Raw genomic sequence first — 26,152 nt, 5'->3', positions numbered from 1 at the left:
CCCTAACCCTAACCCTAACCCTAACCCTAACCCTAACCCTAACCCTAACCCTAACCCTAACCCTAACCCTAACCCTAACCCTAACCCTAACCCTAGCTCCAGCGGTGCTCGGCACCGCATTAACTCTTCCTCCTCTCGATATTTGGCGCGCTTGCTGCTCATGTGCTTCGCGTGCATCACAGAGTGACATTGCGGGGTCATGAGTCGTGGCTCGGCACGCAGGTGCGCGCTGACAGAGCCGGAACATAAGATGGGCGTCATACAGGTGCGAGACGAAACGGGGCCGGCGAGGCGCGGTACGCCGGCGACGACGGGCTCTGCTGCCGCTGCGCGAGCCCTTCGGCGATGATGCCTGGTGGCGCGGCGTCAGCTCCGTCCGCAGCACATCTTCACGGCACTCACTGTTCACGGCACTCATCGCAGCCACACGGCGCTCCTCGCGCTCGCGCGGCGTGCCGAGGCGCGCGCCGGACTGGCTGCCGGCCTCGCTGCCTGCTCGCGATCGGCCCGGCACGGGAGAGGCGCAAGAGCTGGCGACGGACGACGCGCCAAGGCTGCGGGTGCGCACTAGCGACTCCGATCGCTCGGATCCATCGCCGCTGGCAAGCGCCGCCTGGTACCGCTTCGGCGGGCGACGCGCGACGGCGGCGCGCCGCTTGGGCGAGGCAAGGCCGACGCTGGGCGAAGCCACGGAATCCGGGGCGTCGTCGGCCGCATCGACGAGACTCGACGCCGTGCGGCCCTCCTGCAGTGCCAGCCTCGGAGTGTCGCGAGTGCGGCTCGGTGAGGCCATAAAGAGGTTGCTGTGCTGCCGCACCGCTGTTCGCGGAGGGCTGGACAGACACGCGGCAAGACTGGCCGGCGAGCTCGGCGACGCAACGAGCGGCGATGCCTGCGCTCGGCGCACAGGCGAGCCGCGCGAGACCGGCGGCGTGGGCAGCGGCCGGGGCGAGGCGATTAGAGGCGAGGCGACCGCAGGCGCAGTAGGTGTAGACGGCTGACTGGCTGCGGCGTCTTCGAGGCACTGCCAGCGCCCGCCAGTCTTGGTCCACGTCTTGCTGCGGCCGAGCGGCGTGGCCGGCGACTGCGGCGTCGGCGTGGTGTGCACGGCAGGCTTGCCGCGCCCCTGAGGCGTCGCCGGGGACTGCACCGCCGAGTGGCTTTGCTTGACGGGCGGGGTCGCGACCTTGCTCGTGCGCACCGTGCCCCGGCGCGGCGTGACGTGGACGGCCGGTGCGCCGACGAGCGACACTTCCACGATGGCAGGATCGACCCGGCTCGCATCGAGCACAGCGAGGGCGGTGAGAAAGTCCTCGCCGACAAGCTCTGCGCCATGCAGGCTCTTGAAGCTCTCGGCGCGGTGGAGAGCGCCTCGCGCACGGCTCAGCGTGTCAGTATCGATCGGCGCGGCGTCGGACGGCACGCCCGAGCTCTCCTCCGACGAGCTGTTGCCGCAGCTGACGAGGGAGGGCACGTCGCTCGAAGAGCTGCCGCGCCGCGTGTCGTATGAGCCCGTCGAAGAGTCGCTCTGCCAGCGTGTGTGGCCGGGAGCCTCCAGCAAGGGCTCCTCGCGCGCTTCGGCTGCCGGCTCCACCGCCTGGTCCTGCAGCTTGAGCGTGCGCTTGCGCGCCAGCACACGGCTGTCCAGCCTCGGGAGGGTGCACGGCGACAGGGGCTCGTCATCGGGCACACTCTCCTCCTCGTCCTCGTCGCCAGCATCGTTCTCGGCCTCGGCAGCAAAGTCGAGCAGGTCGGCGTAGCTCGGATTCGGCGCGCGCAGCTGAATGGGGCTGATGACGGGGCTGCCCTGCGCCGGTGCGCGGCGCCGTGTCGGCGTGCGGCGTTGCGACTGAATCGTGCGCAGGCGTTGCAGCGAGTGGTCGCGCGGCGATCGAGTCTCTTGAGGCGATCGTGCTTGCGCCCCGTCGTCGCTTTCGCTGTCTATCGCTGCCGCAGCAGGCTCGTTATTCCCGCCGCTGGGCATTGCGGACCGCACGGAGCGCGACCGCTCAATCACAGGCGAATCTGGCTCTCCGTCGGTGAGGACGAAGCGCTGCACCGAGGCGTCATTCACGCTCATCGGCGTGTCAAAGACGGGGAGCGCCGGAAGCGTCTCGGCCCGCGTGAGGCTCGCCGGGGCGGGCGATGCGGTCCGGTCAAAGATGGACGTGTGGAAGCGCGGCAGTGGCGCCGGTCGAAAGGCCGGCTGGCTGGCCTTTGTCGGCGAGTGGCGCACAGCACTGGGAACATCCGGCAGCGCCGTGTCCACTGCGACCGAGACAGGCTGCGGCGGCGTGCGGTTGCTCTGCACAGCTGGCAGATGCTGCGGCTCGTCGAGCGAGCAGCGACGCCCGTTTGCGTGCGTGTGCAGGGGCGGCGTGTGCAAGGGCGGCGCGTGCAGGGGCGGTGCGTCGTCGCCAAGCGCCTCCTCGTCGTCCGTGCGCAGCCGCTGATGCTGGCCCCGGCCGCCGCGCTTCCGGCCGCTGACTGCGTCGTACACCTGGTTGCCCACCCGGCCCACCGAGGCGACAATCTGGCGCAGCGTGTTCGGCGGGGCACGCAGCGCTGGCGGGCTAAACGACCGCGACCGGTTGCGTGCGCGGGCTGGCAGAGGTCCGTCGCTCGGTCGCAGCGCTGGCCGCCCGCTGAGCGTGCCCGGCAGCTGCGGAGGCAGCAGGAGGCCAGACTGCACGTGTGGCAGCACCGGCGGCGCCATCGACGTAAATGGAATGCGCGTCCAGTAGTGCGTCTCGTCCTCGGACGCGGCCTGGGCGACGATCCTGCGACGGGTGGAGATGCCCGGCGCCTTGCCGCTGTAGCCCCACCCGATGTTGCTCGTGAAGTGCTTCTTGATGCGCTCCCATGTGCCGCGGAAGCGCGTCGAGTTGAGCAGCGTGGCGGCGCCACCGGCGTAGAGCTGGCCGTCTTCCCCTGTGGGCGCGGCTGCGCTCGAGAGGCCAGACGCCTGGTGCCGGCCCGCCGTGGGTCCACTCCGGGTCGCGGCAGAGTCAAAGTCGTCCTGCACAGACACGCCCTGCCAGCCCGTCAGGTGCTTGAGCGAGCTGCTGAGCCATCCGCCCCGGACGGCCTGGCGCGCTGCCGGCGCGTCGCCGCGCTCAAAGTGCCCCAGACTGGCACGCAGCACATGCAACGGCCCCGCCAACTTTTCGTCCTCGCTGTGGTCGTCCGAGCCGAGCATGGGACTGGCTCCGCCTGGAAAGTCGCCGTAGCCATCGCGGGCCCACGCCTCGCGCATGCGTCGCCGAGTCGCTGCGCGCTCCCGCTCCAGCTCGCGCCGCGCACGGCGCTCGTCCTTGCGCTGCTTGCGCTTGTGTGCGGCCTCGCGCGTGTGCCACACTCGGCTCCACGCTCGTCCGCCCAGCGCGAAGCAGAGCAAGAGGCCAACGATGACGAAGAGCGGCACCAGATAGAGGATGTGAAAGTGGCCGCCATCTGACTTCGCTGCGGGCGCTCCCGGTACCGCTGGGTCTGCTGCAGCAGCGCTCGTCTCGGCTGCAGGTGGGTCGGACATCGACGCTACCGCAGACGGCTCGATGCCCCCCATGCCCTGGTCGCCGACAGCGAGCGCTGGAACGGGAGCTGGCAGAGCCGAGACAGCTGGCGAGGCACCCGCAGCAGGAGCGACTTCTGTGCGCAGCGGGCTGGCCCCGGCGTCCAGGCCGCCGATCGGCAGGTCATCGACGAGGGTCTGCCGCGAGGAGAGGAGAGGAAAGTAGGACGCCGGCGCGCCGGCATGCGGCATCGCGGTCGGCGTAGTCGGAGAGGCGCGTGCAAGTAGGGCAAGCGAGAAGTGTGGTGTCCGTCGAGAGGGAATTTGCAGCTGCGATGGTGTAGAGGGAAGCGTGCAAGGCCGGCCTGACGATGAGAAAGCCGTGCGCCCATCGCGGCTCGGTCCACGCTGATGTGCAGCTGCCGCGGCGCTGGCGGGAGTGAGCTGCCGTTGCGAGACGCAGAGATCATCGGGGCGATGGTGCGGATGCCGGCGGCGTGTAGATCATGAGGCAACCGGTAACGGTCGACTAGCATGGATACGCGCAGTCGCTGGCCGAGCGAGCCGGGCGCGCGGCGCCCTGCCGCGGCCTCGGTGCTTGACGCTTGAGGCGTCGCTGTGGAGCGTACAGCGCTAGCAATCGTGCGTCCATGTCGCCCTGCAGCAGCGCCTTGCGACGGGGCGAGGAGCGAGAGAGCAGAGGCAGGCGCAGCCGTTGGCGTCTGCGATGCTGCAGGTGGAGACGTTAGTGCGAGCCGGCGCCCGGTAAGGCAACATGGCGGCTCGCGCTGCGTCACGGCGCGCTGGGCACCGCGGAATGTTCGAGGCAGTCGCGCGCCCAGCGCACCCAGCAGCTTGCTGGAGCTCCTGCAGCGGGTGTCCCTCGCCGTTCCGCCTCTCTTCCATCGACCAGGCGACGCAGCAAAGACGAGAAGCTCGCAGCGAACACAGCTGTGGATCTGGCGCTGCTGAGCGCTCCTCGCAGCAAAAATAGCAGGCTTTCACAATCTTAGTCGCGAGCGACAGCGCGAGGTCCTCCTGCACACTTGAGACGCGCTTGTGCTCTCTCGCGCCGTTCCACACTCGATTGGCCTCGTCGGCGCCGCACAAGGGACTCACACGCACGAATCCTCGTTGACTATCGCACCCGCGGAATATCAAGGCAATTTGTCGCCAGCCTGGTGGCCTCATGTCCGGGTGACGCCGTCGCAGGTGCTCGCTCGCCCACGCGCCCTGACGCACAATGCCCTCACGACGCCCACGGCGAGCACCCGGCCCGGCCTCGCACAAGAAACGCGCCGCTGCCACCGAAGCTGCAGCACCTTCATCCGAAGACGTACCTCGTTTCACTCCACTCGATGCGCTCGCAGGCCCGTCGGCGCCCCTCATCGCGCTGCGCTACCGCACGGCAGCCTCGCAGCACGCCGCCCTCGCACGCCTCGAGGCCTTCTACGAGGGCGCAGGCGCCCCTCGCAACGAGTACGTGACGCTCGCCGGCGTCAAAGAGCTCCGCGGTGGGCTCTGCCGCAACTACGAGGCCTTCAACCTGCCGCTTGACGCCGTGCATCGCTGGTTGGCGGCGCTGCGAACCGTCGAGGCGATAGCAGACGAGCCGCAGTGGTGGCGGCCGTTTTGCAACGACGAGGAGAATGAGCTGCTCGCCCATCTCGACGGCGCCGGTGCGCTTCACTCATTGTCTGGAGCGGGTGCCGGCGGCGACGATGACGTTGCGCCAGGAGCGGTGTCTCCAGCCGCAGACGCCAGCGCGTCACCTTCGCCCGCACAAGGTCCGGCTCGGCCGCTGTACGTGATCTCCGTCCTCTCGCTGGCTGCGCTGCCGCACGAGCTCTCGCACGCGCTCTTCTATCTCTCGCCGGTGTTCGCCCGTGCGGCAGGCGCGGCGTGGGACGGCCTGCCGCGCAAGAGTCGCAGCATCATCGAGCACGACTTGCGCCTGCGCGGCTATGCGCCCGAGGTGTGGGTCGACGAGTTCCAGGCGTACATCGCCGAGAACGATGCGGAGTTCGGTCAAGCCGCGCGCGCTGCCTGTGCCGAGGCAGAGCAAGAGCTGTCCGCGGCCCGGCGGCAAGCCAAGATCGACATCGGTGTGCCTTAAAGCGCCGCAACTACCTGCCGGCGCATCCCGACACACACCGTGCCACAACACGATTGCTCGACGAGCACGCGGCATGCGAGACGTGGTCCTCCAGCCGCAGCCACGGCTCCAGTCATCAGCGCGTCGAATGTGCGGCTCCGCGCCGCAGCGCGAGGTCAGCGACGCTGCAGCGCTGGGCGCTGGACCTCGAGTCAGCTTCAGGCTCGGAGTATCGGCGATGCGTACACAGCGCGTCCCCGTGCACAGCCCTGCACAACCCAACAGCTTCGAGAAGCAAGCAGTGTATTGAAGCGCCCGATGAGAGCCGCGGCGCCAGAGAGAAATCTACGAGTTGGTGCCAAACGTCGAGAAGCGCCGCACGATGCTCGGCCCGTACTCTGCGAGTGCACCGTCAGCGTGTGTCGGCCATGTGCGGCGTGACAGCGTGCTCACCTTCGTAGTCCTGCTTGGAGAAGCATGCAGACTGGAAGTCTGGGCGAGAGCGGCGCGTGAGCTATCAGCAGCGCCGAGTCACCTTGCCGGTGCTCACCAGGCAGGCTGCCGAGCAGCGAGCCACCGTACCAGACGCTGTAGAGATGCGTGAGCAGCAGTCGCGCGCACGGGTCCAGTCTACTCACGCGTAGCGCTGCATCTTGTGGCTGATGACGTTCACCTCCATGCCGGAGCTGCGCATGTGCGAGCCGCTGGCAAGCTCCGATGCCGCCAGGCGGCCGTCCACAATCGTGCGCAGGTCCTTCTTCAGCCGCTGTCCGAAGTGCGCAAACATGGTCGAGCCGCCCGAGAGCACGATGTTCTGTGCGCACGGGCGTGAGCTGGGAGGGCAGCCAGCCACTGCGCCGAGCACTCACCTTGTACAGGCCGCGGCGCACGTCGATCGGCGACTGCTGGATCACGGAGTCGACAACCTCGGGCAGCGGCGTGAGGAAGTCCGACGAGGCAATCTCCGGGTTGAAGAAGATTTCGGGAGCGAGGAAGCGCTCGTAGCCGACGTCGACACCGTACTTCTGCTCGCGAGGCGGGGCGTCAGCGCCAGTGCCGGCACGCAGGGTGTCTACTCACGCGGCCCGTGACGGCGTGCTCGCCCTCGAAGCGCTCAAAGTACTTGAGCGGGTCCTCGTCGTACCGCCTGAATTCGCGCACGATGTCCTGGCAGACGTAGCTGCGCGCCGGCCAGGGTCAGGACGGGCCACACGCGCCGGCCGCGCGACGCACCTGTAGTCCTCCTTGATCTTCTCCGCCACGCGCCGCGAGTCCTCCGGCGGGATGTTTGCCGCCTCGCCGCGCTCGCGCAGCAGCTGCTGCACAAAGTAGGTGATGTCGCGGCCGGCAATGGGAATGTGCTTGATGGCAGAGCCAATTACGTAGCCCTCGGCCTATGGAGGCGCGCCAGAGGCGATCAGCATGCGCCGCAGTCGCAAGGCGGTGGCCAGCACGCACCACCGGAATGACGTGCGTCACACCGTCGCCCGAGTCGATGACCGTGCCGGTGAGCGTGCGGTCGGTCACCTTGTTGCTGCTCCAGCTGGCCGCAAGCGCGAGCACGGCCTGCACGGCAATGTACAGGCCCTTGACGTTGAACGACTCGAACATGATCTCGGCGGTCGCCTCGCGGTTCTCCGGCGGGTTGAGCGGCGGCTCGGTCTGCAGGCGAGCGCGTCAGCGGCTGGCGCGAGCAGCGAACACGGCCACGTGCGATGCGGAGCAGGCAGTCAGAGACGGCCTGGGAGCCGCACCCAGCGCTCGCACCCAACGCTCGAAGCACAGGCCCCACTCACGAGCATGCAGTAGTGGTCTTCCGGCTCGGCGCGCAGATACTTGAAGAAGCACTGCTCCCAGAAGCGCTCCATCAGGTCCCAGTTCTCGACGAGGCCGTGCTTGATGGGCTGCTCCACTGCGGTGCGGATGCATGTCAGCCAGCGCTCCGGCGGATGCATCCTGCACCGCCCCTACTCACGCTGGTAGGTCTTCGAGTTCGCCACGGCCTCGTCGCCGATGAAAAAGTCGAGATCCTGCGGATGCGGCGCCCGCGCGTCAGCCAAGCATCGTCCACAGCTGTCGCGCGCCGCGACACACCTCGATGCCGCGCTTGCTCGCGAGGTTGCTGCCCGTCGTGCCTGCACCCTTGGAGGCACCCGTGGTGCGCGTGGCCGCCGAGGGGCCGCTGCCCGCTGCCGTTGAGCGCGTGGCGATGGCCGTCGGGAAGACGAAGGACGGCTCGGAGTTGCCTGCCCAGCCGGCCTTGGTGTAGCCCGTGCCATTGTCGAGCACGATGACGTTTGAGCGCGACATGGTGAGAGAGGGCCGCAGGGGCGTCGATCCGCAGCGGTATCAAAGGGATAGCCGACTCGGGCTTGGTCGCTGCGCAGAGAGCGAGACGCTGGGCGAGGGGTGCGAGCGGATGGTGGAGGGCAGTGGATGCGAGAGGCCGCACGGCGCGGCGCGGGGTTGGCGGGCGCGGCTCGGCGGCGATGGCTGGGCCGTGCGCCAGCGGCGGGCTGGGCGCCTGGGAAATGTCACGTGCAGCGCCGCGGCACTTGGGCCGCGGCACGGCGCCGCGAAATTTGAGGCCGGCGGCGTCTCTGCGGCGCTGGTTCTTCGCGCGACACCTGTCCTCCACTCCCCCACCCCATCACACACCATGCCGGAGCCCATCGGTGAGTGCGCGTGCGGCATGGTGCGGCGGCCTGCATGCTCACCAGCGCCTCTGCAGCCTTCTTTGGCCAGCGCATCGAGCCGGGCGAGGTCGTGCCCATCGACGCGCTCTCCGCGTTCTGCATTACGAACATCGCCTTTGCCGACGGCGTCAAGGGCAGCGCCCGCGCCGTCGTCAAGGTGCACCACACACAGCTGCCGCAGCTGCCCGATGACAGCGAGGACGAGGAGGATGAGGAGGAGGACGAGGAGGAGGGAGAGGGAGATTTCGAGGAGCAGGTGCTCACCGTGTGCCACCTGCACCCCGGCAAGGTGAGCCCGCCTGGCGCAATGCCGTGGCACGACGCTGTGGCGCGCTGCGCTTCGTGGCACGGCGCTGTGGAACGCTGTACTGACACCACATCGGCGCACAGATCGAGCAGGCACAGGTGAACCTGCACTTCTCCGCACACGCGCTCATCGGAGTCTCCGTCACTGGAGATAACGCTGTGGACCTCATTGGCAGCTACACGACATCTGCGGACGACGATTACGACAGCGACCCGGATTCGGACGAGGAGGGCTACAGCTCGTTCGACGAGTCGGACGAGGAGATCGATAGCGATGCCGTCGGCTCGCTGCCCGACCTCAAGCGCCGCATTGGCGGCAAGGTCGATGCCGCCGGAAGCGATGAGGAAGAATCGCTCGACGAGGACGAGCTCGACATTGCAGACCTCATGGACGAGAGCGAGGAGGATGAGAGTGCAGAGGAGGCCGAGGCTGCGCCGACGAAGAGCAAGAAGCGCAGCATCGCCGAGGTCGACGCCGACGCCTCGATGATGACCACGGCCTCCACCGCCGATGTCAGCGACTCTGAGCTGGCTGCTGCCGCCGCTGCCGAGGGCCTGGACATCAGCTCGCTGTCCAAGAACCAGCGCAAGCGCCTCAACAAGAAGCTCCGCACCGAGTCTGGCGAGGCGGCCAGCCCTGCCGTCGCCGAGCCCGCGCAGGACAAGAAGGCTGCTGCTGCCGAGAAGAAGGCCGCGGCTGCCGCCGACAAGAAGAAGGCCGCCGACGAGAAGGCCAAGGCTGCCGCAGCCAAGGAGGCCAAGGTGCGCCGGCCCCGGACGGGCATTGCGCGCGTGAGCTGACACACGCCGCAGTCCAAGAAGCAGAAGCTGCCGTCTGGCGTCGAGATCGAGGACAAGAAGATCGGCACGGGCCCGATCGCCAAGGCCGGCCAGCGCGTCGGCATGCGCTACATCGGCCGCCTTGTGAGCGGCAAGCAGTTCGACGCCAACACCAGCGGCAAGCCGTTCAGCTTCAAGCTCGGCCGCGGCGAGGTGATCAAGGGCTGGGACGAGGGCATCAAGGTGAGTAGCCGCGTGTGCAGCCGGCGGGCGGTGCAGCGGCTGATCCGTCTCTCTTCACGCAGGGCATGCAGGTCGGCGGCGAGCGCCGCCTGACGATCCCGCCGGCGAGCGGCTACGGGCGCAGCGGCGCACCGCCCGCCATCCCGGGCAACGCGACGCTCGTCTTTGACATCAAGATGGTGGACCTGAAGTAGAGCGGAGCGGCCCTCGTGTGAATGACAGCATTATAATGGTGCGGCTCACAGAGCGGAGACGTGATTCGGCGGCCGAGGAGTGATTGAGCGTCCCGGCCTGCTCGTGTGACGGGAGTGACACGTCGGGTTCGCTGCGAGCCTGCTTCGCCGTGTGCGCTTACGCGGCTTGAGCGTCGATACCACGTGTTCAGCGCAACGCACTAAGACTCTCGATGCTCAGCCTTTGTTCTGCTACAGGCGTATGGGGAGGCACGGACGTAGCCGAGCAAAACCACTGCGTGCGATGGAGAGAACGACGAGCGAACGTCCAGGCGCGCGCCGCGCACTTTACGCCGCGCGGCGCGTGCGCGAGAGAGCACGGCGCACAGCGTGCGCCTTGCACCTCTCTTCCACTCCGCATCACGGCCTGCTCCGCTAGCGACTCGCCAGCATGCGACCTCGAGCTCCGCATCTCGATGCATCTCAGCCTGGCACCCTTTGTGCTGGCCGCAGACCTCGCGCCTACCAGTGCCGCCGCCGCGCCGCCGCCACCGCCCGCGCCAGAGCGGCTGCTCACCAGCCGCGCGCTGCCGACCCCTCGGACCGACGACGCGGGCGGCCTGCGCTGCTCACCCCATGCTCGTCTTGATCTCGTCGACCCGGTGCTGTAGGGCACGAGAAACTCGTCACCGTGACCCGCCTCGCAGGCAGGCTGCAGCGCGTGTGCGCGGACCGGTCAGCAGACCAGCTCACGGCGCTGGCGCTGCTCGAGCTGCTGCATCTGCTGCACTCGACCCCCGCTGCACGCCCGGCGGCCTGAGCCGCCATCCGCCGCCGACGCCTTGCGTACGCTTCGCCGGCAGACGCTGCGAGCGCGACCGACACGATTTGCCTCGGCCTCGGTGAGTGAGTTGCACGACTCCACGCCGAGACGAGCTGCTGCAGAGGGTGCTGTGTGGAGGTTCTGCTCTCTCTCAACGCTTTGACACATGTGCCAGCACAACCGCGAGGTGCTGCGCCGTCCGTTCCACGTCGCGCAAGGCAGGGTGCATGCATGTCGACGCGAGCTGCGCGTGCCCGCCGTCTGGACGCTGCTGCTGTCGCTCGCCAGCCATGTCGCCGTGCAAGACCGCATGCGAGCGTGAGCTGTCTGCGTCGCGCCTGCCCATCAGTTTCTCGCGCGCTGTGTCCATGGTCGTCGGATTGCTCGACGGACGCACCGCGCACCTCACGCCAGTCTGCCAAATCGAGGACGCGGCGGCACCCTGCGCGGCCTCCCGCCTCTCCGGCGAGGTCTTCGAGACGCAGGTGGCAGTAGACGCCAGCGAGCTGGTGACCGAGGTCATGGACGTGTCCCGTCGCCGCGAAGTTCTTGCGACGAAATCATCGAGCTGAGCAGCGAGTAGCGGCCCTCGTTGCCGTCGCCCAAGACGGCATACTGTACAGCGACGCCGCGTGCGCCTTCGCTGCAAAGGCCGCCGCGCAATGCCTTTGCAGCCTCTGCGTCGCTGCCCCTGGCGCTGCCGCTGCCGTCCGTGCGCTATTTCGGGAGCGGGTGCCGAGCGTCGAGCGCCAAGAGCGCCGAACGTCGGCACCCCGGCCGGGCAAAGATGCAGGCGAGGCCGCGGGTCTTCCGCCGGATGCTTTCTCCACGGCGACTTGAGGGGAGATGCGTGGGAAGCGCCTCGGATGCCGGTGCCGCGCCACCTCGACACGCGGCTTGGTGGCGAACGCCTCCACGCAGAACAGGTGGCTGCCGCGCCGAGGACGCCGCAACCGCGCCGCCGCGCTGGGCCGCAGTGCGTCGTCGTCCGAGCAGGGCCGAACAGCCATGGGCTGCTGTCACTCGCACTCAGAAGCAGCGGCCGCCAAGATGGAAGAGCTGCCGAGCTTAGCTCGAGCCGCCGGCAGCGCCGCTCCGCACAAGCGCACGGGCGGCAGCCGCAGCGCTGGTGCCGTGGAAGCCAGCAGGAAGCGTCAAGCACCTCACGCCGAGCCTTTCCTCGGCACGACCGGCCGGACTTAGCAGCAATGAGGCGCACTCATGCGCACCCTCACCTCTTGCCTCCCCGTCACGGCGCGGCGACCACGCCGGAGATAGCAGGCCGCCGAGAGAGCAAGACGCAGCCGCAGCGGCACATGGGCGAGGGTCCCATCGGTACCGCCGTGCTGCCGAGCACGGCGCCGCGGCAAGGGGCCGCGGATGCAGCCCAGGGCCGCTCAAGGGCACCGCCGCAAGCCAAGCACGCAACAGCAGCGCAGCCACGCTCCCCCTTGGTGCTGGGCCCTGTGCCGCGGCTACGGCTCTGCCAGTCCGATGTCGACGTCGCCCACGTTGGCCCCTGGACGTCCGCGGATCCGTTGCGCCTCGGGCCGACCCCAGAGTGGCACCGACTCGACGTGCACCCCTTGACCATCACCTCGCCACGCCGCCGCCATGGACTAGAGAGTCACCTCCAGAGCCCGCCCTCTCCACCACTCCATCACCACCCCTGACACCGCCGTGCGAAGCTCTGCGCGTGCCGCCTCGTCTCGCCACGCTGAGGTGCACCACGACTTCGACACGCCCCGCACGCACCGCCGCCTCTTTCGCCACCTTCTCATCGCTGTACGACTGTCCTACTGAGCACCGACGGCGGCTGCGGTATCGTCCTTCGATGCGACAGCCGACGTCCGCCCAGGGCGAGCTGGGCGGAGATTTCCGCGAGACGCCGTCGCGAGAGCAGGTGGCGCGCGCCGCGCTGCGCTCGCTCGGCGCACCTTCCTTCTCCCAGCCACCAGCTGCGCGTGGCAGCCGCAGCTTCCATGCCGGCAGCAATGCTGCATCAGGATCCGGCATGGTCCGACCGACGGACCTGTCGCAGCCGGAAACGCACAGCCAGCCGCGCTACGCAACGTATTCGCAGAGCGCTCCGAAGCAGGCTTACCACCAAGACGCGCCGGCCTTCTCACCCTCGCCTTCGCCGGGGTATCCCTTCCACGCTTCTTCGTCGCACTATGAGATCGGCGAGCAGAGCTCGAGCAGGCAGGACCGCCTACAGAACGACTCTCCAGCCAGCCGCATGCCCAGCCTGAGCTTCTCGTGCAGCAGTCGCGGCTCGGCGCCGCTGGTGTCGCCTCCAGAGCCAGGCGCCCCATCTGGGACATCCGCCACCGAGCGCTCCGAAGCATCCATCGAGCGCGTCGCTGCTGCCCTGCGACTGCGCCCGTGCGACGTGCGCGGCGCTCTGCGTGAAGAAGACGAGCAGCGCTCCGGTCCGCCGGCCACAGCCGCAGCAAGAACCGCAGCATCACAGCCCACGGACGAGCCTGCGCAGAGGTCGCCTCCTGGAAGTCCCAAGCTTGACCGGGACACGTTGCGTCTCGTGCTGGAGGCGATGCGAGCAGAAGACCAGGTGAGCGGCCGTGTGTTGTCGCAGGATTCGTCCTGCTTCACCTCGTTTGCTGACGCACCTCTGCAGCGTGTCGCCCAGCTCGCCTTGTATCGCACAGAATACCTGCGCGCCGAGTCGTTGCGCATGGAGATCGAGCTACAGCAGCAGCGACAGCACGCAGCTGCCTGGCAGAACGATGGGGCGCTCAGCCCGCGCCATCGCTTCCGACTCTCCTCCTCGCCGCCGCCACCGTACGCCGCACTCCCCGTCGACGAGGTTTCGTCGCGGACGTTTGACGACCGAGATGCCCATCAAGATTACGCCATGTATGCTGGGTCCAGGCTTTGGCCAAGACCGTCACCCAGTGGCGCAGTGATGCCACCGCCCGACGTGCCTAGCGAGCAACGGAGGCTCTCTCAGCGACAGTCCGAGACGCTCCCAGGCACCGGAGCGGCGGGCCAAACTGCTTTCACTGGCGCCGCATCTCATAGGCAGACGCACTTCTCTAGCCCGATGCGGAGCCCGCTCCCCAGCCTTCCGCCGCCTGCTCAGCAGAGCCTGCGCCACAGCTTCTCCTCGGCGCCCACACGCACGCATCGGTCCATGGACGACTATGCGCTGGCGCGTCCGCCCTTGCCTGGGAGCGGCTCTGGCCATGGCATGGCCGGGCCAGACTCCTTCGCTTTGCGCCCTCGCAGCGTCTCACATGCGCAAGATCTCTACCAACAGTCGGCAGCGCAGCTTCCCATTCGCGGTCTGCCTCACAGACAGATCCGCGCAGCTGCGCCAACGCTGCGCGACGACTTGTCGCACATAATGCGCTCGCCGGAACTGCTGTCTGCGAGTTCACTTTCGCTGGCCGACAGCTTTCCCTCGGAGCGAAGGCGCGACAGCATCGATTCGCTCGCCGGCTCGAAGCGGCCACGTTCTCCCGACGGCGAACATGCCGAAGAGCGGCTCTGCGGACGAGAGCGGCACACTGGAGGACCGTGCGCCAGTCCAGAGACCTGCTCCAGCTTGGCTGAGGAGACCAACGAGCTCGCCGAGTCGGATGGCCTTGGCGCGGCCCAGTCTCCGCGCCCCATGCCCAGTCACCTCGAGATCATGGCGCGCCTCAAGCACAAGGTCACTGCTCGACTTGCGGCGAAGGAGCAAGCTAGCCGAACGGCTCAAGGCGGCGAGTATGCCGTCAGGGCTGACTCTGGCCGGAAGCGCACGGCTCCGCCAGCGCCCTCGTCGGCCCCTGGGTCCCCGCCACAGCAGCCAGGCGGCACGACTCGTCCAAGTAGCGCTGCGGCACGCCGTCGTGCTGCTAGCCACAGTCAAGCTCTCGAGACACCCATCCCCGCCGCCGGATCCGCCAGCACGCAGAAGGAGTCGCCAGGTGTGCTCGCCGCTCTGCACTCCGCGGGCGCGGCATCGAGTGGTGGCATTGAGGCACTCCTCACAGCTGCATCGCTGCAATCGCCCGGAGCGGGGTCAGTGCGCGGTGGCGGTGCGCTCGCCGAGCCCGCCAGTTGATTCTCCGAGGGCCGAGCTGAACTGACGCACGCCACATGACATCCGCTGTGCCCTGTTGCGGCAACGCATCGCTCGCGTCGTAGCCTGACCGCTTATGTGCTTCTCGACGTGCCCTAATGTCATCGATCCAGATTGCAGCTGGGGGCCAAGACACAGCGGCCCTCCTTGCCTGACAGCGGACTGGCGGGTATCGTCGATCTGGGATAGATGGCTCGGCTGCACGCGCCCGCGCGCGCTGCTCTGCGGCTCCGCTACGTGTGCTCGGCGGCATCGCTTGGAGCGAGCGGTGGCGAGGTGGCTATGCCGAGCCCTAAGTAGGACCCTCGAGCGCGGCCCGCGCGATGCTCGAGCGCTGCAGCAGCATAGGCGGGAAAGAGTGGATGCTGTTCGTGTAGATGGGGTCAGTGTGTGACATGAGCGAGCCACTGGCGGACTCACGGTGATGCGGCCGCCTCGTCTGGCGCCGCCCGAGCCGGCAGCTCCGTTCTCAAGCGCAGGAGACTGCCTCGGACTGCCCTCCGAGCCAGGAGAGAAGCCATTGTTCTGCAAGACCTCGCCGATGGGCAGGGCCGGCGAGGCTTCGTCTGTGCCTGGTGTGCGCAGGTGCTGTGCCTGGCTGGGTGGCGACGCAACCGGTGTGCGAGACAGGTTGAGCAGCGTCTTGCCGGGCCGCAGGGCCCGGAGGAAGCTGTGCTGTGCCAGGCCCGCGAGGTTGTACACCGCTGCCGGGTGTATCAGCGCAGGCGCGAGGATGCGCACGTCTGCTGAGACTCACTGCCGTATCTTGCATCGCCCTGAGCCTGCATGTCCACGTAGTGCTTCCAGAGGCCGTGCAGGTCTCCCTCGGCCCTGGCATCTGGCCCAGCTACAGTGTCCCACGGCGGCGGGGGCATGCTCCAGTCGTCTACCTCCTCGCCGTTGTCCTGTCGCACGCGCACGCGCATGTGGCTGCGATCGCTGGAAAAGAAGCGCAGGAAGAGAGACGCTGGCACAGCGCGGAGAAGCGGTCGCAGCGTTGCGGCCGTTGCTGGCGTGTCCATCAGCTCGGGGTGGAATGTCTCTTGGAGGTAATGCGCCAGGGGCACGGCGTGCGGCGTCTCCTGTGGCCCCGACAGCGTCGAGTCGTAGTCGTACACCCAGGAGAACGACTCGGTCACTGGTGCTTCAGCAGCATCTGGCCCCGTAGAGGGCGCCACCGGTGGGCTGGCAGTGGCGCTCGCATCGCCAGAGGCGCGCGGTGACTGCACGGAGCGTCGGAAGAACGAGGAGGGATGAGACTTGCGCGGCAGAGGCGGCGAAGAGGCCTTCTCAGGCGGCAGCATGGTCCCCTCTCCTGAGTGAGCCTGCTGCGCAGTACTCTGCGGCGGGTCAGCCTGCGCTTGCGGCACCCCTCGGGCCTACTCACTGCTCGATGGCGCGTGCAGCTGACCAGAAGAAAGACGTGGTAGTCCCACATGACGCGCCCGTAGGGGTCCGAGCTGGCTCTCTGATGCCAGAGCATCGCCTGGCCGCGCATGTGCATCAGCAACCAGTGCTGTCCCACCTATCAAGCGCCAGACTCACCCGCTGGTCAATGCTGCTGACGACCACGGCCCAAGCATCCCAGCGCTGTGAATCGCCGCTGGCCCTGGCCGCTGCGTTGCGCTGTGCCAGCTCGACGCTGAGCTCGGCGCACAGGCGATACACGTTCTCCTCGCAGTAGCACGCCGCATAGCGCTCGGCGCAGGCAGCCGGGAATGCAGGCGGCAAGGGCGCGGCGGGCCCGCTGCTGGCGGAGCCCGCGGCCGTGCCGTGCGGCGAAGATAGGCCCGGCACGGGCGGCCGATCGGCCTCGCTGGCGCGTGAGGGTGATCCCGTGGCGGAGCGAGCACGGAGCCTGCGCAGGGAGAACGAGCGGGCGCGTGACGTCGACGCTGGTGCGCCTGGCACTGACGCGCCGAGCTCGCCAGGCTGCGCCGACATGGCCGGGGCAGCGATAGGTGCGGTCCTGCAGCGCGGCGTAGATGCGCCGTCGACCGTGCGCTGGGGCGGGCCGGACAGCGGCTCCAGCGCGGACGGGACGTAGTGCGGGGTGCCAGCTGCGCCTGCAGCGCCTTGGACTGGATGTGGTGGTGCGGACGATGGAGGCTGCCGGCGTCTCTGCTGCTGCTTGTTCCCGCGCCGGCACGGCTCGCTCCCGAGGCGTTCATCTATTCAGCCGGCGTGCTGCTGTGGCGCGCCGCGCCGCGTCGCGCGCTGCCGCGGCGCGGGGCGCGCGTCTGATCAGCCGCGGCCGGCGCAGCGTGCGGTACGGCTGCCGTGGCGCCGCGTGTGCGTGCCGTCCCCACGTTCGGCGACGCTCGCCGCGCGCGCGCGCGCACGGGCGCTGCGGCTCGCGGACTGCATGCTCTCCTCTCTCCATCACCCTCGACGCCCGGCACGCGCTCCACACCTCCGACCGCAGCTGCGTATCGCCTCGTCCAAGCTCCATTCGCCATGCCGCCGCGCCGCGCAGCCGCGACCGACAGCGTCGAGGCGCTGCTGTCTTCGCTCGACGGCCTGCCCTCCTCGCCCGCGCCCTCGAGCGCCGCTGCTGCGCCAGGCTCCGCTGCGCCGGCAGCCACTGGCGGCGATGCGCGCAAGGATGCGCAGAGCCTGCTCGACGAGATGGACGACCTCGTGCAGCGGCGGGCGCCCACGCCGCGCTCCGCAAGCAGCGCCGCGCCGCGCACAGCGTCGCCGGCCCAGACCACGCCGCTCAGATCCTCCCTCGCCAGCGGCGCCTCTGCCGCGCCGACGGCAACTGCCGGCTCGGTCGCGCAGCCGCCCGCACCTCTGGCGTCTCAACCAGCGCCGCCGCCGCCTGCCGCCGCTGCGCCGGCACAATCCAGCAGCTGGTCTCCCTGGGCCAGTGCATGGTCCAGTGCCACCAAGCTCGCCGAGTCTGCCCGCGCAGAGCTGGAGAAGCTCGAGAAGCACGCGCCGGAGCAGGCGCGTGGCCTGGGCGCCAAGGGCTGGGGCATTGCCCAGGGCGTCAAGGGCCTGGTGCAGGAGGGCAACTGGGAGAAGATCGGTGAGCCCTTGCCCGCCCGACGCGGCCCTGCAGCGGCTGCTGGTGGACCACCGCTGTGGCCAAGCCGCGCGCAAGAAGCAAGAACTGACGTTGCGCTGCTCCAGGCGGCGATCTTACCGCAGCGTCGCGGCGCGGTTTGGAGGAGATCATCAACGCCGTGGCGCCGCCCATCGCGGCACACGAGGTGATCCAGGTCGCACTGAGCCACGGTCAGTCGTCCCGCGCTGAGCTCCTGCGGACGGGCTGCTGAACTAGCGCGCGCCTTGCAGACATGGTCGGCTACGACGGCATCTCCGACGTCGTCTTCCAGGTGCTGCAGCGTGTCATGGAGACGCAGCACGTCGCGGCCCGGTCCGGCGGCGGCAGCGAGCAGCAGCTCGTCGTGAACCGCGCGCCGGGCGCGGTGCGGCACAGCAGTGATGGCGGCGTCGTGGCGCTGGAGGGCGAGAACGAGGAGCGGGCCTTCCATGCGGTGCGCGGCTGGGACGCTGCCGCGAAGCGCGCCAGGGTGAGCACTGCTGTGGGCCGTGCCATGCGTCAGACAAGCAGCTGACTCCGCATGCGCAGGCTGCGATTGCCGAGCTCGTCGAGGGCCATGAGGCGCCGGCACCCTCAAGCTCGAGCGTCGCGCTACCCATCACACACTGTCCCGTCTTTGTGCGGATCCAGCCGGTGCTTGCGCCGCTGCCCTTCGGCGCAGAGCCCACAGCATCGAGCAGCGCAGCGGCCGAGCAGTTCTCGTTCATCGTGATGCTGCACGATCCGACGCACGCATGCACACACGAGACGCTGTCGCAGAGCGTGCCCGCCGCCTGGCGTGAGTGCTGCGGTGGTCTGTGCCCGTCCAGATCTGACACGGGGCGCACGCGCAGTGCAGATCCCCTTCGAGGAGAATGCGTGGGTGGAGCAGGCGCTCGTCGACGTGCTGCAGGGCGCGCTGAGCGCCATCGGACAGGTGCGTGGGCTGGAGTACGTCTCGGATGCTGCTGGTGCATCACATGCTGACGAGTGTGCGGCCAGGACTACGTGTACGCCCGCCAGACCGGGCGCACACGGCGCGAGGCCGAGCTGCGCAGTGCTGAGGCCGGAGCCACACAGCCAGGGCCCGCCCAGCCGGCGCCGGCGTGAATGCATACGTACCCGCGCATCTGCCTGTCTGGCAGCGACCCTGAGTAGGGAAGAAAGGATGCTCGCTGCGATTTCAGAACCGGTGTGCGCAGCCGCCAGGCGCGGGATCCGAGAGAGGAGCAGGGAAGCGGAGCATCGTTCGGTCACCTTCGAGACGATAGCACAGCCACGCTTCGACGGCGTGGGAACAACCAGCAGGATGCAGCGGGCCTCGGCCGCCGCGCCGCGCCGCGGGTGACGACTGACGACGTGCCGGCGTGCCGCGCCACGAGCCACCGCGCCGCCGCGGCGTTGCGCAGCAGACTGCTGCGCAGCACGCGCGACAGTCGTTTAGACTGATGATGCGCCTGAGGGTCCATACTCGCGCCGTGGCGCGGCCGACGGTGAGCTCATCCCTGGCCCCACGCCGCAGCAGACCCTGCGTCACACCACCACCTCACCTACCATCCCGCCGCACGCGCTGCACCCCCGCACCTACACCCTGATGGACCCACTCCCGCTCTACGGCGCGCCGCCGCTGCTGCCGCACAGCGCAAAGGCCACATCGGCGTCGCCCACGCTCGCCGCGCTCACACGCCACCCGTCGCCGTTCGACTCGCCGTGGGACGCGAGCGTCTCGTCGCCGGCATCGTCGCGCGACTTTGGCTCGCCGGCCCTCTTCGACTTCGACGCCGCGCCCGGCTCGCCCAACGGCACCGCGACGCTGCCGGGCTCTGACGCCGCCGCGGCCGACGACTTCGCCTGGCTTGCCGGCGTCGATCTGTTCGGCGCCGCCGGCGCAGACGTCCCTGCCACGCTGCAGGCATCTGCCGCCGCGCCTGCCGACCGCCAGAGCGAGCTGTCGCACGAAGTTCAGAGCCTGCTCTCCGCGCAGTGCGGCCTGCCGCAGGACTTCTCGTTCGACACCACCCTCTCGACGCGCGGACACAACGCTCTGCTCACCGTCGCATCGCGTGGCGTCAGCCGCAGCAGCAGCGCCTCGTCGCTCCTTGCTCCGACGCCCACGTCGACTGCACCGCGCTCGCCGTCGCCGGCCAACTCGCAGGACTCCACCATCGCGTCCCTCGCAGCGGCCTTCGTGCGCGAGTACGCGCGCACGCACGAGAGCGCCGATACGGCCGTACTGCTGCGCGCCCTGGCAGTGGCCGGCATCGAAGTGAGCATGCACACCGTCGAGGACATCCTCTCGGCCTACGCCGCCGGTGCGCCGTCCCCGACCCTGCGCTCGGCGACGCAGTCGCGCTCGCCCTCGGTTGCCTCGTTCAGCAGCTCCAAGGCCGACTCGCTGTCGGCATCCGTCACCGACTGGCCCGCTCCGCAGAGCTGGACGACGCTCGACGCTCAGTCCGTGCTGTCCTCTTCGGCGCACTCTCCGCTCGGCGATGATGCGGCGGCTGCCGTGACGACAATCGGTGGCGAGCGCGCCCCCGCCTCGGGCAAGGCTCGATCTTCTCTTCACACGACGCACAAGGACATCACGGTCGGCGGTCGCTCGTCGCAGCCGCTGCTCTCGACCCGCGGCTCCGGCGCAGCCCGTCGCTTCACCTGCTCCGTCTGCTCAAAGGTCTTCGAGCGTGCATACAACGCACGCACGCACATGACGACGCACCTCTCGGCCGACGCGCGCGAGCGCCCCTTCGTCTGCCCGTGCGCGTGCGGCAAGGACTTCGCACGCAAGCACGACGCCATGCGTCACTACCGCAGCGTTCACCTGCGCAAGGGCGAGGCCGTCGACGAGGAAGCAGTCTCCCGCGCCGTGCAGGGCCACGCCAATCCGACGGCCGGCGAGATGATGGAGGAGACCTAGTCTTTCCGTCCACCACCCGTTTGCAAGCGTACAACGTGAGTCGCCTCGCTCGCCACTCTCTCCTCTCTGTCTCTGACTCTGGCTCCCAGCGCACTCCACCTCTCATCGGCCTCCGGCCCTTGTGCTCCGTGCCCGACGTCCGCGTCGCGCCACGCACTCGCGCTCAAGCTCGGCCTCGCTGTCTCCGCCTCTGCCCGGACGACCTGCGCCAGCTGCGCCTCGCGCCCTCGAGTCTCCGCCCCGCGTGCCTTCGCCGCACGTGCAGCGCAAGACCCGAGTGTCCGCGATCCCACCCCTCCAAGCCTGCTCAGCTGTCAGCCTCCGCCTCGAACGTTCTCACCCCATCCCGCCGCCTCCCTCCCACCACCCCACCACCCGAGATTCGCTCCCGCGACTTGTAATGAGTCGGGAGCCGTCGGGCGTCGAGCCTGCTGAGCCCCATCCTTCCCTTGTTCCCTTCCCGTCGTCAATGTCCATGCTCTGACCGTCCCACCGTGTGATGCCCGTCGCGGCTATGTGTCCGCGCCGTGACTCTCTGCTCGTCTGTATGCTGCGCCGCGCTGTCGCCGCGCGACCCCGGACTGGCCGCGTGTCTTATCGACCTCAGCTGGCTCTGTGCTCCATCATTCCATTCCGCTCACGCCTATCTGGCCTCGGACGCCAGAAAGGGCTGCTGGCTCTGCGCTCAGTGCGCCGTCGACTGACTAGCCGCCGCAGAGCGCGCTGGCGGTCATGTTCGCAAGCTCATGACGAGATGTCAGCCAGAGCAATGACTCGGTGCCTGTGGTGGTCCTGCTGCCTTTGCTCGCTCTTGGGGCCCACTCAGGGGCGAGAAAGCCAGTCTGCCAGTAGCTTTGGACGGCTGCTGGGTGCAAGGCTCTGCCATGGCGAAAAGTATGCGCGACAAAGCGCATGCTCGCCTCGGCGCAGATAATGCGCGGCGCTCGCGCGGCCGCTGCGCCGCTCATTTCTTGTCTCGGCCGCGCCGCCGCGCGACAGTTTTGGCAGGAGGCCGAGCTCGCCCCAGTGCGAACGCCGAGCTGTTTGGCATGCGTTGAGCTGGGCATCCATCGGCCTTGCATTCAGTCTGCGCCCATCTGCCACAGACGCACATGGCCACAGTGGCTGCACGGAATCAGAGGTGCGTGAGCAGGCTCCCGATGTGACAGTCGAGGTGAAGAACCGAGACAACCTTTGCAACCCCCCGCAGCGACGCCAGCTACATGCGCTGCACACAGGATGACGACAGGCTCTATTCGTGCGGACGTCAGCGTCGCAACTCATGCAATGCCATCGGTCTGAGATTGAGAGGTGCAGCGCTTGAGTGCGCGAGCTCGATGCGTCTAGGCGGAGGCAGCCCCTGACGAGAGCAGGCAAAGCAGCCGTGACCTGGCGAGACTGCAAAGCAGAGAGCACTAGAGCTACAGTCCTAAGACAAGGTCTGATTGCTGCATGACTGCAGTCAGGGCCTCTCGAGCGCGCCGCTGAGGTCATGCTGCGCTTCCGGGTCTCGTGAGAGGGCGCTCGCAGACGTTGTGACGTCCGGATGCAACAGGCGGAATCAGGGGGCTTCAGATGCAGTGCAGACCGGAGCAGGAAGAACAGCGCGTCTCGACGGGCCGGCAGCGGCCATATAAGGGGGGCGGCGTGAGAGCGCCGCCGCGGTGTTTTTGGAAGCAACGCCCGCAGACAAGAATATTCTCGAACGTTGCTGCGAGGCGCCGCGCGGAGAGACGCGCGGCGCGCACGGACTCGATGGCTGCTGACACGCGCGGCCAGGATCCACCTGAAAGTGACTGGGCTGGTTGCGCCGTCTCGCCACGACCTTCCCTTTCCTCCCCCGCTTGCGCAGCCCGCCGTTCATCCCGCCTCGTCGGAGACAGTCCTTCTCAGCATGCGCGTCGCCGTCATCGGCTCTGGCGTCACGGGCATTGGCGCCGCGTGGGCGCTGAACGAGCACTCCGCACACGATGTCGTGGTCTTCGAGTCTGCGTCGCGCGTGGGCGGACACAGCAACACGGTGCGCTTCGAGCCTCCCTCTGGCGCGCCAGCATGCGACGTGGACACGTGAGTGCGACATGGGGGCTGTGCATGCCGCCAGACTGTGGCGTCGGCGGGAGAGCGAGGTGGAGCTCTCACATCGGGCCGGTGCTGCCGCGTGCCCAGGCGACGCGTGAGTGGAGCGAGGCTGATCAACCTCTCTCAGAGGCTTCATCGTGTTCAACGAGGTGAGGCCGACTCTCTCGGCCATGCCGATGGAGTGTCGCTCACCCGGCTGCGGCAGGTCACGTATCCGAACTTTCTGCGCTTCCTTAAGCACCTCGAGGTTCCAATCCTCTCCTCCGACATGTCCTTTGCCGTCTCGCGGTCGTTTCCTCTGACGGCAGCCCCGCCTCTGCCATCCGCGACGAAGGGCAGCGGCCGGTCAGCAGCACTGCAGCGTGGCGCATTTGAGTGGGCCGGCTCAAGCCCAGCGGCACTCTTCGCACAGGGGGCGAACCTGCTGGACCCAAGCCACTGGCGCATGATCTGGGACATCATCCGCTTCAACTACCAGAGCCTAGACACGCTGCGAGCCACTGCGCAGCGTGCCGATGCCAAGGCGGGCGGCGCCGGACAGAGCATCGGCGCTTGGCTCGACGAGCGGGGCTACGGCGACTCGTTCCGCAACAACTACCTCATCGTGCGTAGAGCCAGCGCACATCGCGCGGCTATTGACTCACGCGCCTCACTCGCAGCCGATGACGGCGTCGATCTGGAGCACGCCGCCAGGCCTGGCCTTCTCTGCCTTCCCGGCCTTGACCCTGCTGCGCTTCATGCACAACCACCACCTGCTGCAGCTGCTCGATCGACCGACGTGGCTCACCATCGCGGGCGGCTCGCACAACTACGTGCGCCGCGTCGTGTCCAAGCTGCCCGACGGCGCCCTGCGCCTGGGAGACGCCGGCAACGTGCACAAGGTGCGCAGGGATGGCGAAAGGTGGATCGTCCACGTCGGCGACCACTCGGAGCACTTCGACCGCGTCATCTTCGCCTGCCACGCCGACACGGCCTTGGCTCTCCTCGATGAGTCCTCCGATCCCGACGCCTCTGCCGCGCTTGCAAAGTTCAAGTTCAGCGAGAACGAGGCGGTCCTGCACGCCGACGAGCAGGTGAGTGCGCCGGTTTCGCCCTCTACAGCGCAGCACTGACGGCCCGTGCGCCAGCTCATGCCTGTGCGCCGCATTGCATGGTCCGCATGGAACTTCCTCGCCACGTCTAAGTCGCGGCGCTCGACCGACGAGGACCGCGTGACGCTGACGTACTGGATGAACCTGCTGCAGTCGCTGCCCGAGGAGAAGCACGGCCACGTCCTCGTCACGCTCAACCCTGCGCCCGGCGCCGAGCCGCGCGAGCACCTCGTGCGCGGGCGCTTCAAGTACACGCACCCGCTCTACACGCCCGACTCGGTCGCCGCACAGGCGCGCCTGCGCACGCTGCAGGGCCGGCACGGCGCACACTACGCGGGTGCCTGGACGGCGTACGGCTTCCACGAAGACGGATTCAGCTCTGGCCTGCGCGCTGCATGCGCGCTCGGCGCCAACGTGCCGTTCAAGCCGCAGCCTGCCGAGCGCCCTCTGCCAGCCGTCAGCACTCTTGCTTGGCTGCTCATCGCCTCCTTCGAGGCACTGCGGAGACGTGCCGCGCCTTGGCTCGCACTCGCCATCGCTCCGTCGATCATCGTCTTCGCACTGCTCGTCGAGCTGGCCTCGGTGCCTGCCGGCCTTGTCCTGCCGGGACTGAGGCAGTCGCCAAGACTGCAGGAGGTGAGAGAGGTGCGCCGCTGGTGGGTCGAAGAAGTGCAGGGCAAGTGGCTGTGAAGCAGCTCCTGCTGGGCGATCGCGACCATCGCCTCCTTCTAGAGACAGGTCCGAGCAATGCAATTGTATTAGACCTTCCCTTGACTTGACGCACTTGCGGCTGCGCAGTGCGCCTATGCCGTGCGGCGAGGCATGCGGCGAGGCATCATGCCGTCTGCTCGTCGGGCTGTGCGCGTCCGAGGACGTCGTTGCGCCCATCGACGAGCATGCGAGCGCCCTCGGCGTCGCCCGCCTGCACCAGCTGCGCCTCCTTCAGGCGCAGAATGTGCGCATTGAGGAAGTAGCGTGCGAGCTTCTTGGCATCGATGTGCTGGGCGCCGGAGATCATGCCGAGACATTGCTGAGCACGCGTAGACCGGTCAGTCAGCGCCGCGGAGCATGGGGCACACCCGCAGAAGCACGCACCGACGAGCCGCAGTTGCACTGGAACGGCTGCGACATGTGCCACTCGGTCGAGGGGTAGACTGTGGAGGAGGTCAGCAGGCCAGAGGCGCAGAGGCGGAGGCTCGAGACTCACAGAACGTCAGCACGTCGCCCTTGGCAATGTCTTGCTCCGCGCGCGCGGCCCAGGCTCCACGTCCCGATGCCTCGGAGGCGGGCGTCGAAACGTCGAAGCGCACTGATGGCGAGCAGGAGTGGTTGCAGTACAGCAGGCTGAGAAGCAGAGGCGTGCAAGGTCAGCGAGGCCGGAAGCAGGTTGTGCACGCCTTCCCGCAGCGATGGTCTGCACAGCTGGCCTGGCATGCTCCCGGACTCACTCGCTGTTTAGCTCGATGTGGCTCTGCTCGCTGACCTGCACTGTCGAGTAGCGGATCTGCGAGCTTGGCGTGGCCGCTGTCATGGCTGCGATGACCTCGTCCTTCTTGAAGCTCTGCATCGCGTGGGGCGTCAGAGGAGAGTCGCCTGAGGAGGCGCGAGGGCACAGCAGCAGTGGCAGCTGCGGCAGCCGTGCGGTCTGCTGCCGACAGAGCGGTCCAGGGCGCTCCACTCACCCGCAGCGCGACGAGGCTCGAGTTGTACGCGCCTTCCTCGAAGCGCACCTCGAAGAGCTCGGGGTGCGTGGGGCGGTAGGCGCGCGACGCGGCCATGCCGTCGCCGTTGGAGAGGTGTCCGGCGTATGTGCTCGGCGAGCTGGCGACGTCTGCGGACGACATGCTGGGCAGGAGACGTGGACGGCGGGGCGAGAGGTCGGGCGGTGGTGGTGGTCGTGCGCGGGAAGAAGTGCGGCGTGCGGCGCCCCGCATGACGGCGTGCGCGCGCCGCGCGCCTCGCGCGACACCGCTGCCGCGCTTGCTGCCCGGCACCGGCCCTCCGCGGCGCCGTGCCTGCTGGTGCTGAATGGTGCGCCACGCAGGCTGCGCGCCTGTGCGGCGATGCCGATCCCGTGCGCGCTGCACCCTCGAGATGGCGTCGGCCGGGTCGGGCGCTAAATCCGGCGGCGCCGCGCGCGATGTGGAGCACAGCCTCCAGCACTGACGCCGCCTCGAGCCTCCTCCTGTCTTCTCGCCGCTCGTCTCCTCTCCGCAAGCGCCGCCCGGGCTTCGTCTCGCCGCACACACGCAAGCAAGACAGCTGCCGATCAACCGCATCGCAACCGCCAGCATCT

The 26,152-nt window shown here is 68.4% G+C and overlaps 11 protein-coding genes across 11 annotated transcripts; 6 read left to right on the top strand and 5 right to left on the bottom strand.

The window, feature by feature from the left end:
- Positions 1-168: 168 nt before the first annotated feature.
- On the bottom strand, positions 169-4,240 carry FA09DRAFT_329690 (hypothetical protein). The gene is made up of 2 exons (XM_025742281.1): positions 403-4,240; positions 169-352 (listed from the first exon to the last, which is right to left on the bottom strand). The coding sequence occupies exons 1-2, from the start codon at positions 3,761-3,763 to the stop codon at positions 258-260; spliced, it is 3,456 nt and encodes a 1,151-aa protein (XP_025598921.1). The 5' UTR covers positions 3,764-4,240; the 3' UTR covers positions 169-257.
- Positions 4,241-4,410: 170 nt separating this feature from the next.
- On the top strand, positions 4,411-5,960 carry FA09DRAFT_329689 (hypothetical protein). Its single transcript, XM_025742280.1, has one exon. It carries the CDS (start codon positions 4,755-4,757, stop codon positions 5,625-5,627), a length of 873 nt encoding a protein of 290 aa, XP_025598920.1. The 5' UTR covers positions 4,411-4,754; the 3' UTR covers positions 5,628-5,960.
- Positions 5,906-8,037, bottom strand: FA09DRAFT_329688 (putative ARP3-actin related protein). The gene is made up of 11 exons (XM_025742279.1): positions 7,701-8,037; positions 7,582-7,636; positions 7,403-7,518; positions 7,065-7,268; positions 6,840-7,000; positions 6,687-6,786; positions 6,476-6,631; positions 6,245-6,420; positions 6,157-6,194; positions 6,060-6,098; positions 5,906-6,004 (listed from the first exon to the last, which is right to left on the bottom strand). The coding sequence occupies exons 1-11, from the start codon at positions 7,914-7,916 to the stop codon at positions 5,952-5,954; spliced, it is 1,314 nt and encodes a 437-aa protein (XP_025598919.1). The 5' UTR covers positions 7,917-8,037; the 3' UTR covers positions 5,906-5,951.
- Positions 8,038-8,265: 228 nt separating this feature from the next.
- Positions 8,266-9,825, top strand: FA09DRAFT_360342 (FKBP-like protein; the record flags this gene model as incomplete). The annotated part of the gene is made up of 5 exons (XM_025745220.1): positions 8,266-8,281; positions 8,338-8,591; positions 8,693-9,370; positions 9,422-9,631; positions 9,694-9,825. 5 exons carry the CDS (start codon positions 8,266-8,268, stop codon positions 9,823-9,825), a joined length of 1,290 nt encoding a protein of 429 aa, XP_025598918.1.
- A 2,010-nt stretch (positions 9,826-11,835) lies between these two features.
- Positions 11,836-14,920, top strand: FA09DRAFT_357602 (hypothetical protein; the record flags this gene model as incomplete). Its single annotated transcript, XM_025744860.1, has 3 exons — positions 11,836-12,253; positions 12,316-13,199; positions 13,266-14,920. 3 exons carry the CDS (start codon positions 11,836-11,838, stop codon positions 14,697-14,699), a joined length of 2,736 nt encoding a protein of 911 aa, XP_025598917.1. The 3' UTR covers positions 14,700-14,920.
- Positions 14,825-16,198, bottom strand: FA09DRAFT_272063 (hypothetical protein). The gene is made up of 3 exons (XM_025739802.1): positions 15,475-16,198; positions 15,138-15,421; positions 14,825-15,082 (listed from the first exon to the last, which is right to left on the bottom strand). Exons 1-3 carry the CDS (start codon positions 16,019-16,021, stop codon positions 14,951-14,953), a joined length of 963 nt encoding a protein of 320 aa, XP_025598916.1. The 5' UTR covers positions 16,022-16,198; the 3' UTR covers positions 14,825-14,950.
- On the bottom strand, positions 16,054-16,886 carry FA09DRAFT_272004 (hypothetical protein). The gene has a single exon (XM_025739801.1). The coding sequence runs from the start codon at positions 16,659-16,661 to the stop codon at positions 16,221-16,223; it is 441 nt and encodes a 146-aa protein (XP_025598915.1). The 5' UTR covers positions 16,662-16,886; the 3' UTR covers positions 16,054-16,220.
- Positions 16,887-17,101: 215 nt separating this feature from the next.
- Positions 17,102-18,879, top strand: FA09DRAFT_360340 (hypothetical protein; the record flags this gene model as incomplete). The annotated part of the gene is made up of 6 exons (XM_025745219.1): positions 17,102-17,751; positions 17,856-17,960; positions 18,021-18,259; positions 18,319-18,568; positions 18,624-18,706; positions 18,772-18,879. Exons 1-6 carry the CDS (start codon positions 17,175-17,177, stop codon positions 18,877-18,879), a joined length of 1,362 nt encoding a protein of 453 aa, XP_025598914.1. The 5' UTR covers positions 17,102-17,174.
- A 381-nt stretch (positions 18,880-19,260) lies between these two features.
- FA09DRAFT_360339 (hypothetical protein) lies at positions 19,261-21,144 on the top strand. Its single transcript, XM_025745218.1, has 2 exons — positions 19,261-20,721; positions 20,776-21,144. The coding sequence occupies exon 1, from the start codon at positions 19,364-19,366 to the stop codon at positions 20,684-20,686; it is 1,323 nt and encodes a 440-aa protein (XP_025598913.1). The 5' UTR covers positions 19,261-19,363; the 3' UTR covers positions 20,687-20,721; positions 20,776-21,144.
- A 1,346-nt stretch (positions 21,145-22,490) lies between these two features.
- On the top strand, positions 22,491-24,620 carry FA09DRAFT_329685 (FAD/NAD(P)-binding domain-containing protein). Its single transcript, XM_025742278.1, has 5 exons — positions 22,491-22,753; positions 22,893-22,914; positions 22,971-23,369; positions 23,425-23,838; positions 23,893-24,620. The coding sequence occupies exons 1-5, from the start codon at positions 22,581-22,583 to the stop codon at positions 24,544-24,546; spliced, it is 1,662 nt and encodes a 553-aa protein (XP_025598912.1). The 5' UTR covers positions 22,491-22,580; the 3' UTR covers positions 24,547-24,620.
- Positions 24,621-24,659: 39 nt separating this feature from the next.
- Positions 24,660-25,764, bottom strand: FA09DRAFT_329683 (hypothetical protein). The gene is made up of 5 exons (XM_025742277.1): positions 25,539-25,764; positions 25,305-25,417; positions 25,064-25,200; positions 24,952-25,010; positions 24,660-24,886 (listed from the first exon to the last, which is right to left on the bottom strand). Exons 1-5 carry the CDS (start codon positions 25,698-25,700, stop codon positions 24,692-24,694), a joined length of 666 nt encoding a protein of 221 aa, XP_025598911.1. The 5' UTR covers positions 25,701-25,764; the 3' UTR covers positions 24,660-24,691.
- Positions 25,765-26,152: the final 388 nt, after the last annotated feature.

The sequence above is a fragment of the Tilletiopsis washingtonensis genome, assembly GCF_003144115.1.
Source record: "Tilletiopsis washingtonensis strain MCA 4186 unplaced genomic scaffold FA09scaffold_9, whole genome shotgun sequence".
Classification (NCBI taxonomy): domain Eukaryota; kingdom Fungi; phylum Basidiomycota; class Exobasidiomycetes; order Entylomatales; genus Tilletiopsis; species Tilletiopsis washingtonensis.
Note: the sequence above shows the minus strand (reverse complement) of the source record. Positions and strands in the feature narration are given on the sequence as shown.

Excerpts from the sequence above, each read along its gene's own strand:
- FA09DRAFT_329685 (XM_025742278.1), top strand. The coding sequence starts at position 22,581 with ATGCGCGTCGCCGTCATCGGCTCTGGCGTCACGGGCATTGGCGCCGCG. Across the intron at positions 22,754-22,892 it reads CCAGCATGCGACGTGGACAC|AGGCTTCATCGTGTTCAACG; the intron begins GTGAGTGCGACA and ends AACCTCTCTCAG. Across the intron at positions 23,839-23,892 it reads TCCTGCACGCCGACGAGCAG|CTCATGCCTGTGCGCCGCAT; the intron begins GTGAGTGCGCCG and ends CCCGTGCGCCAG.
- FA09DRAFT_329689 (XM_025742280.1), top strand. The coding sequence starts at position 4,755 with ATGCCCTCACGACGCCCACGGCGAGCACCCGGCCCGGCCTCGCACAAG.
- FA09DRAFT_329683 (XM_025742277.1), bottom strand. The coding sequence starts at position 25,700 with ATGTCGTCCGCAGACGTCGCCAGCTCGCCGAGCACATACGCCGGACAC. Across the intron at positions 25,418-25,538 it reads CGAGCCTCGTCGCGCTGCGG|AGCTTCAAGAAGGACGAGGT; the intron begins GTGAGTGGAGCG and ends CACGCGATGCAG. Across the intron at positions 24,887-24,951 it reads AGTGCAACTGCGGCTCGTCG|CAATGTCTCGGCATGATCTC; the intron begins GTGCGTGCTTCT and ends ACGCGTGCTCAG.
- FA09DRAFT_360339 (XM_025745218.1), top strand. The coding sequence starts at position 19,364 with ATGGACCCACTCCCGCTCTACGGCGCGCCGCCGCTGCTGCCGCACAGC.
- FA09DRAFT_272063 (XM_025739802.1), bottom strand. The coding sequence starts at position 16,021 with ATGCTGCCGCCTGAGAAGGCCTCTTCGCCGCCTCTGCCGCGCAAGTCT. Across the intron at positions 15,422-15,474 it reads GGGCGATGCAAGATACGGCA|CGGTGTACAACCTCGCGGGC; the intron begins GTGAGTCTCAGC and ends TACACCCGGCAG. Across the intron at positions 15,083-15,137 it reads GACGAGGCGGCCGCATCACC|CATCCACTCTTTCCCGCCTA; the intron begins GTGAGTCCGCCA and ends CTACACGAACAG.
- FA09DRAFT_329688 (XM_025742279.1), bottom strand. The coding sequence starts at position 7,916 with ATGTCGCGCTCAAACGTCATCGTGCTCGACAATGGCACGGGCTACACC. Across the intron at positions 7,001-7,064 it reads TGACGCACGTCATTCCGGTG|GCCGAGGGCTACGTAATTGG; the intron begins GTGCGTGCTGGC and ends GCGCCTCCATAG. Across the intron at positions 6,005-6,059 it reads CTCCAAGCAGGACTACGAAG|AGTACGGGCCGAGCATCGTG; the intron begins GTGAGCACGCTG and ends GTGCACTCGCAG.
- FA09DRAFT_329690 (XM_025742281.1), bottom strand. The coding sequence starts at position 3,763 with ATGCCGCATGCCGGCGCGCCGGCGTCCTACTTTCCTCTCCTCTCCTCG. Across the intron at positions 353-402 it reads TGCGATGAGTGCCGTGAACA|GCATCATCGCCGAAGGGCTC; the intron begins GTGAGTGCCGTG and ends CCGCGCCACCAG.
- FA09DRAFT_272004 (XM_025739801.1), bottom strand. The coding sequence starts at position 16,661 with ATGTCGGCGCAGCCTGGCGAGCTCGGCGCGTCAGTGCCAGGCGCACCA.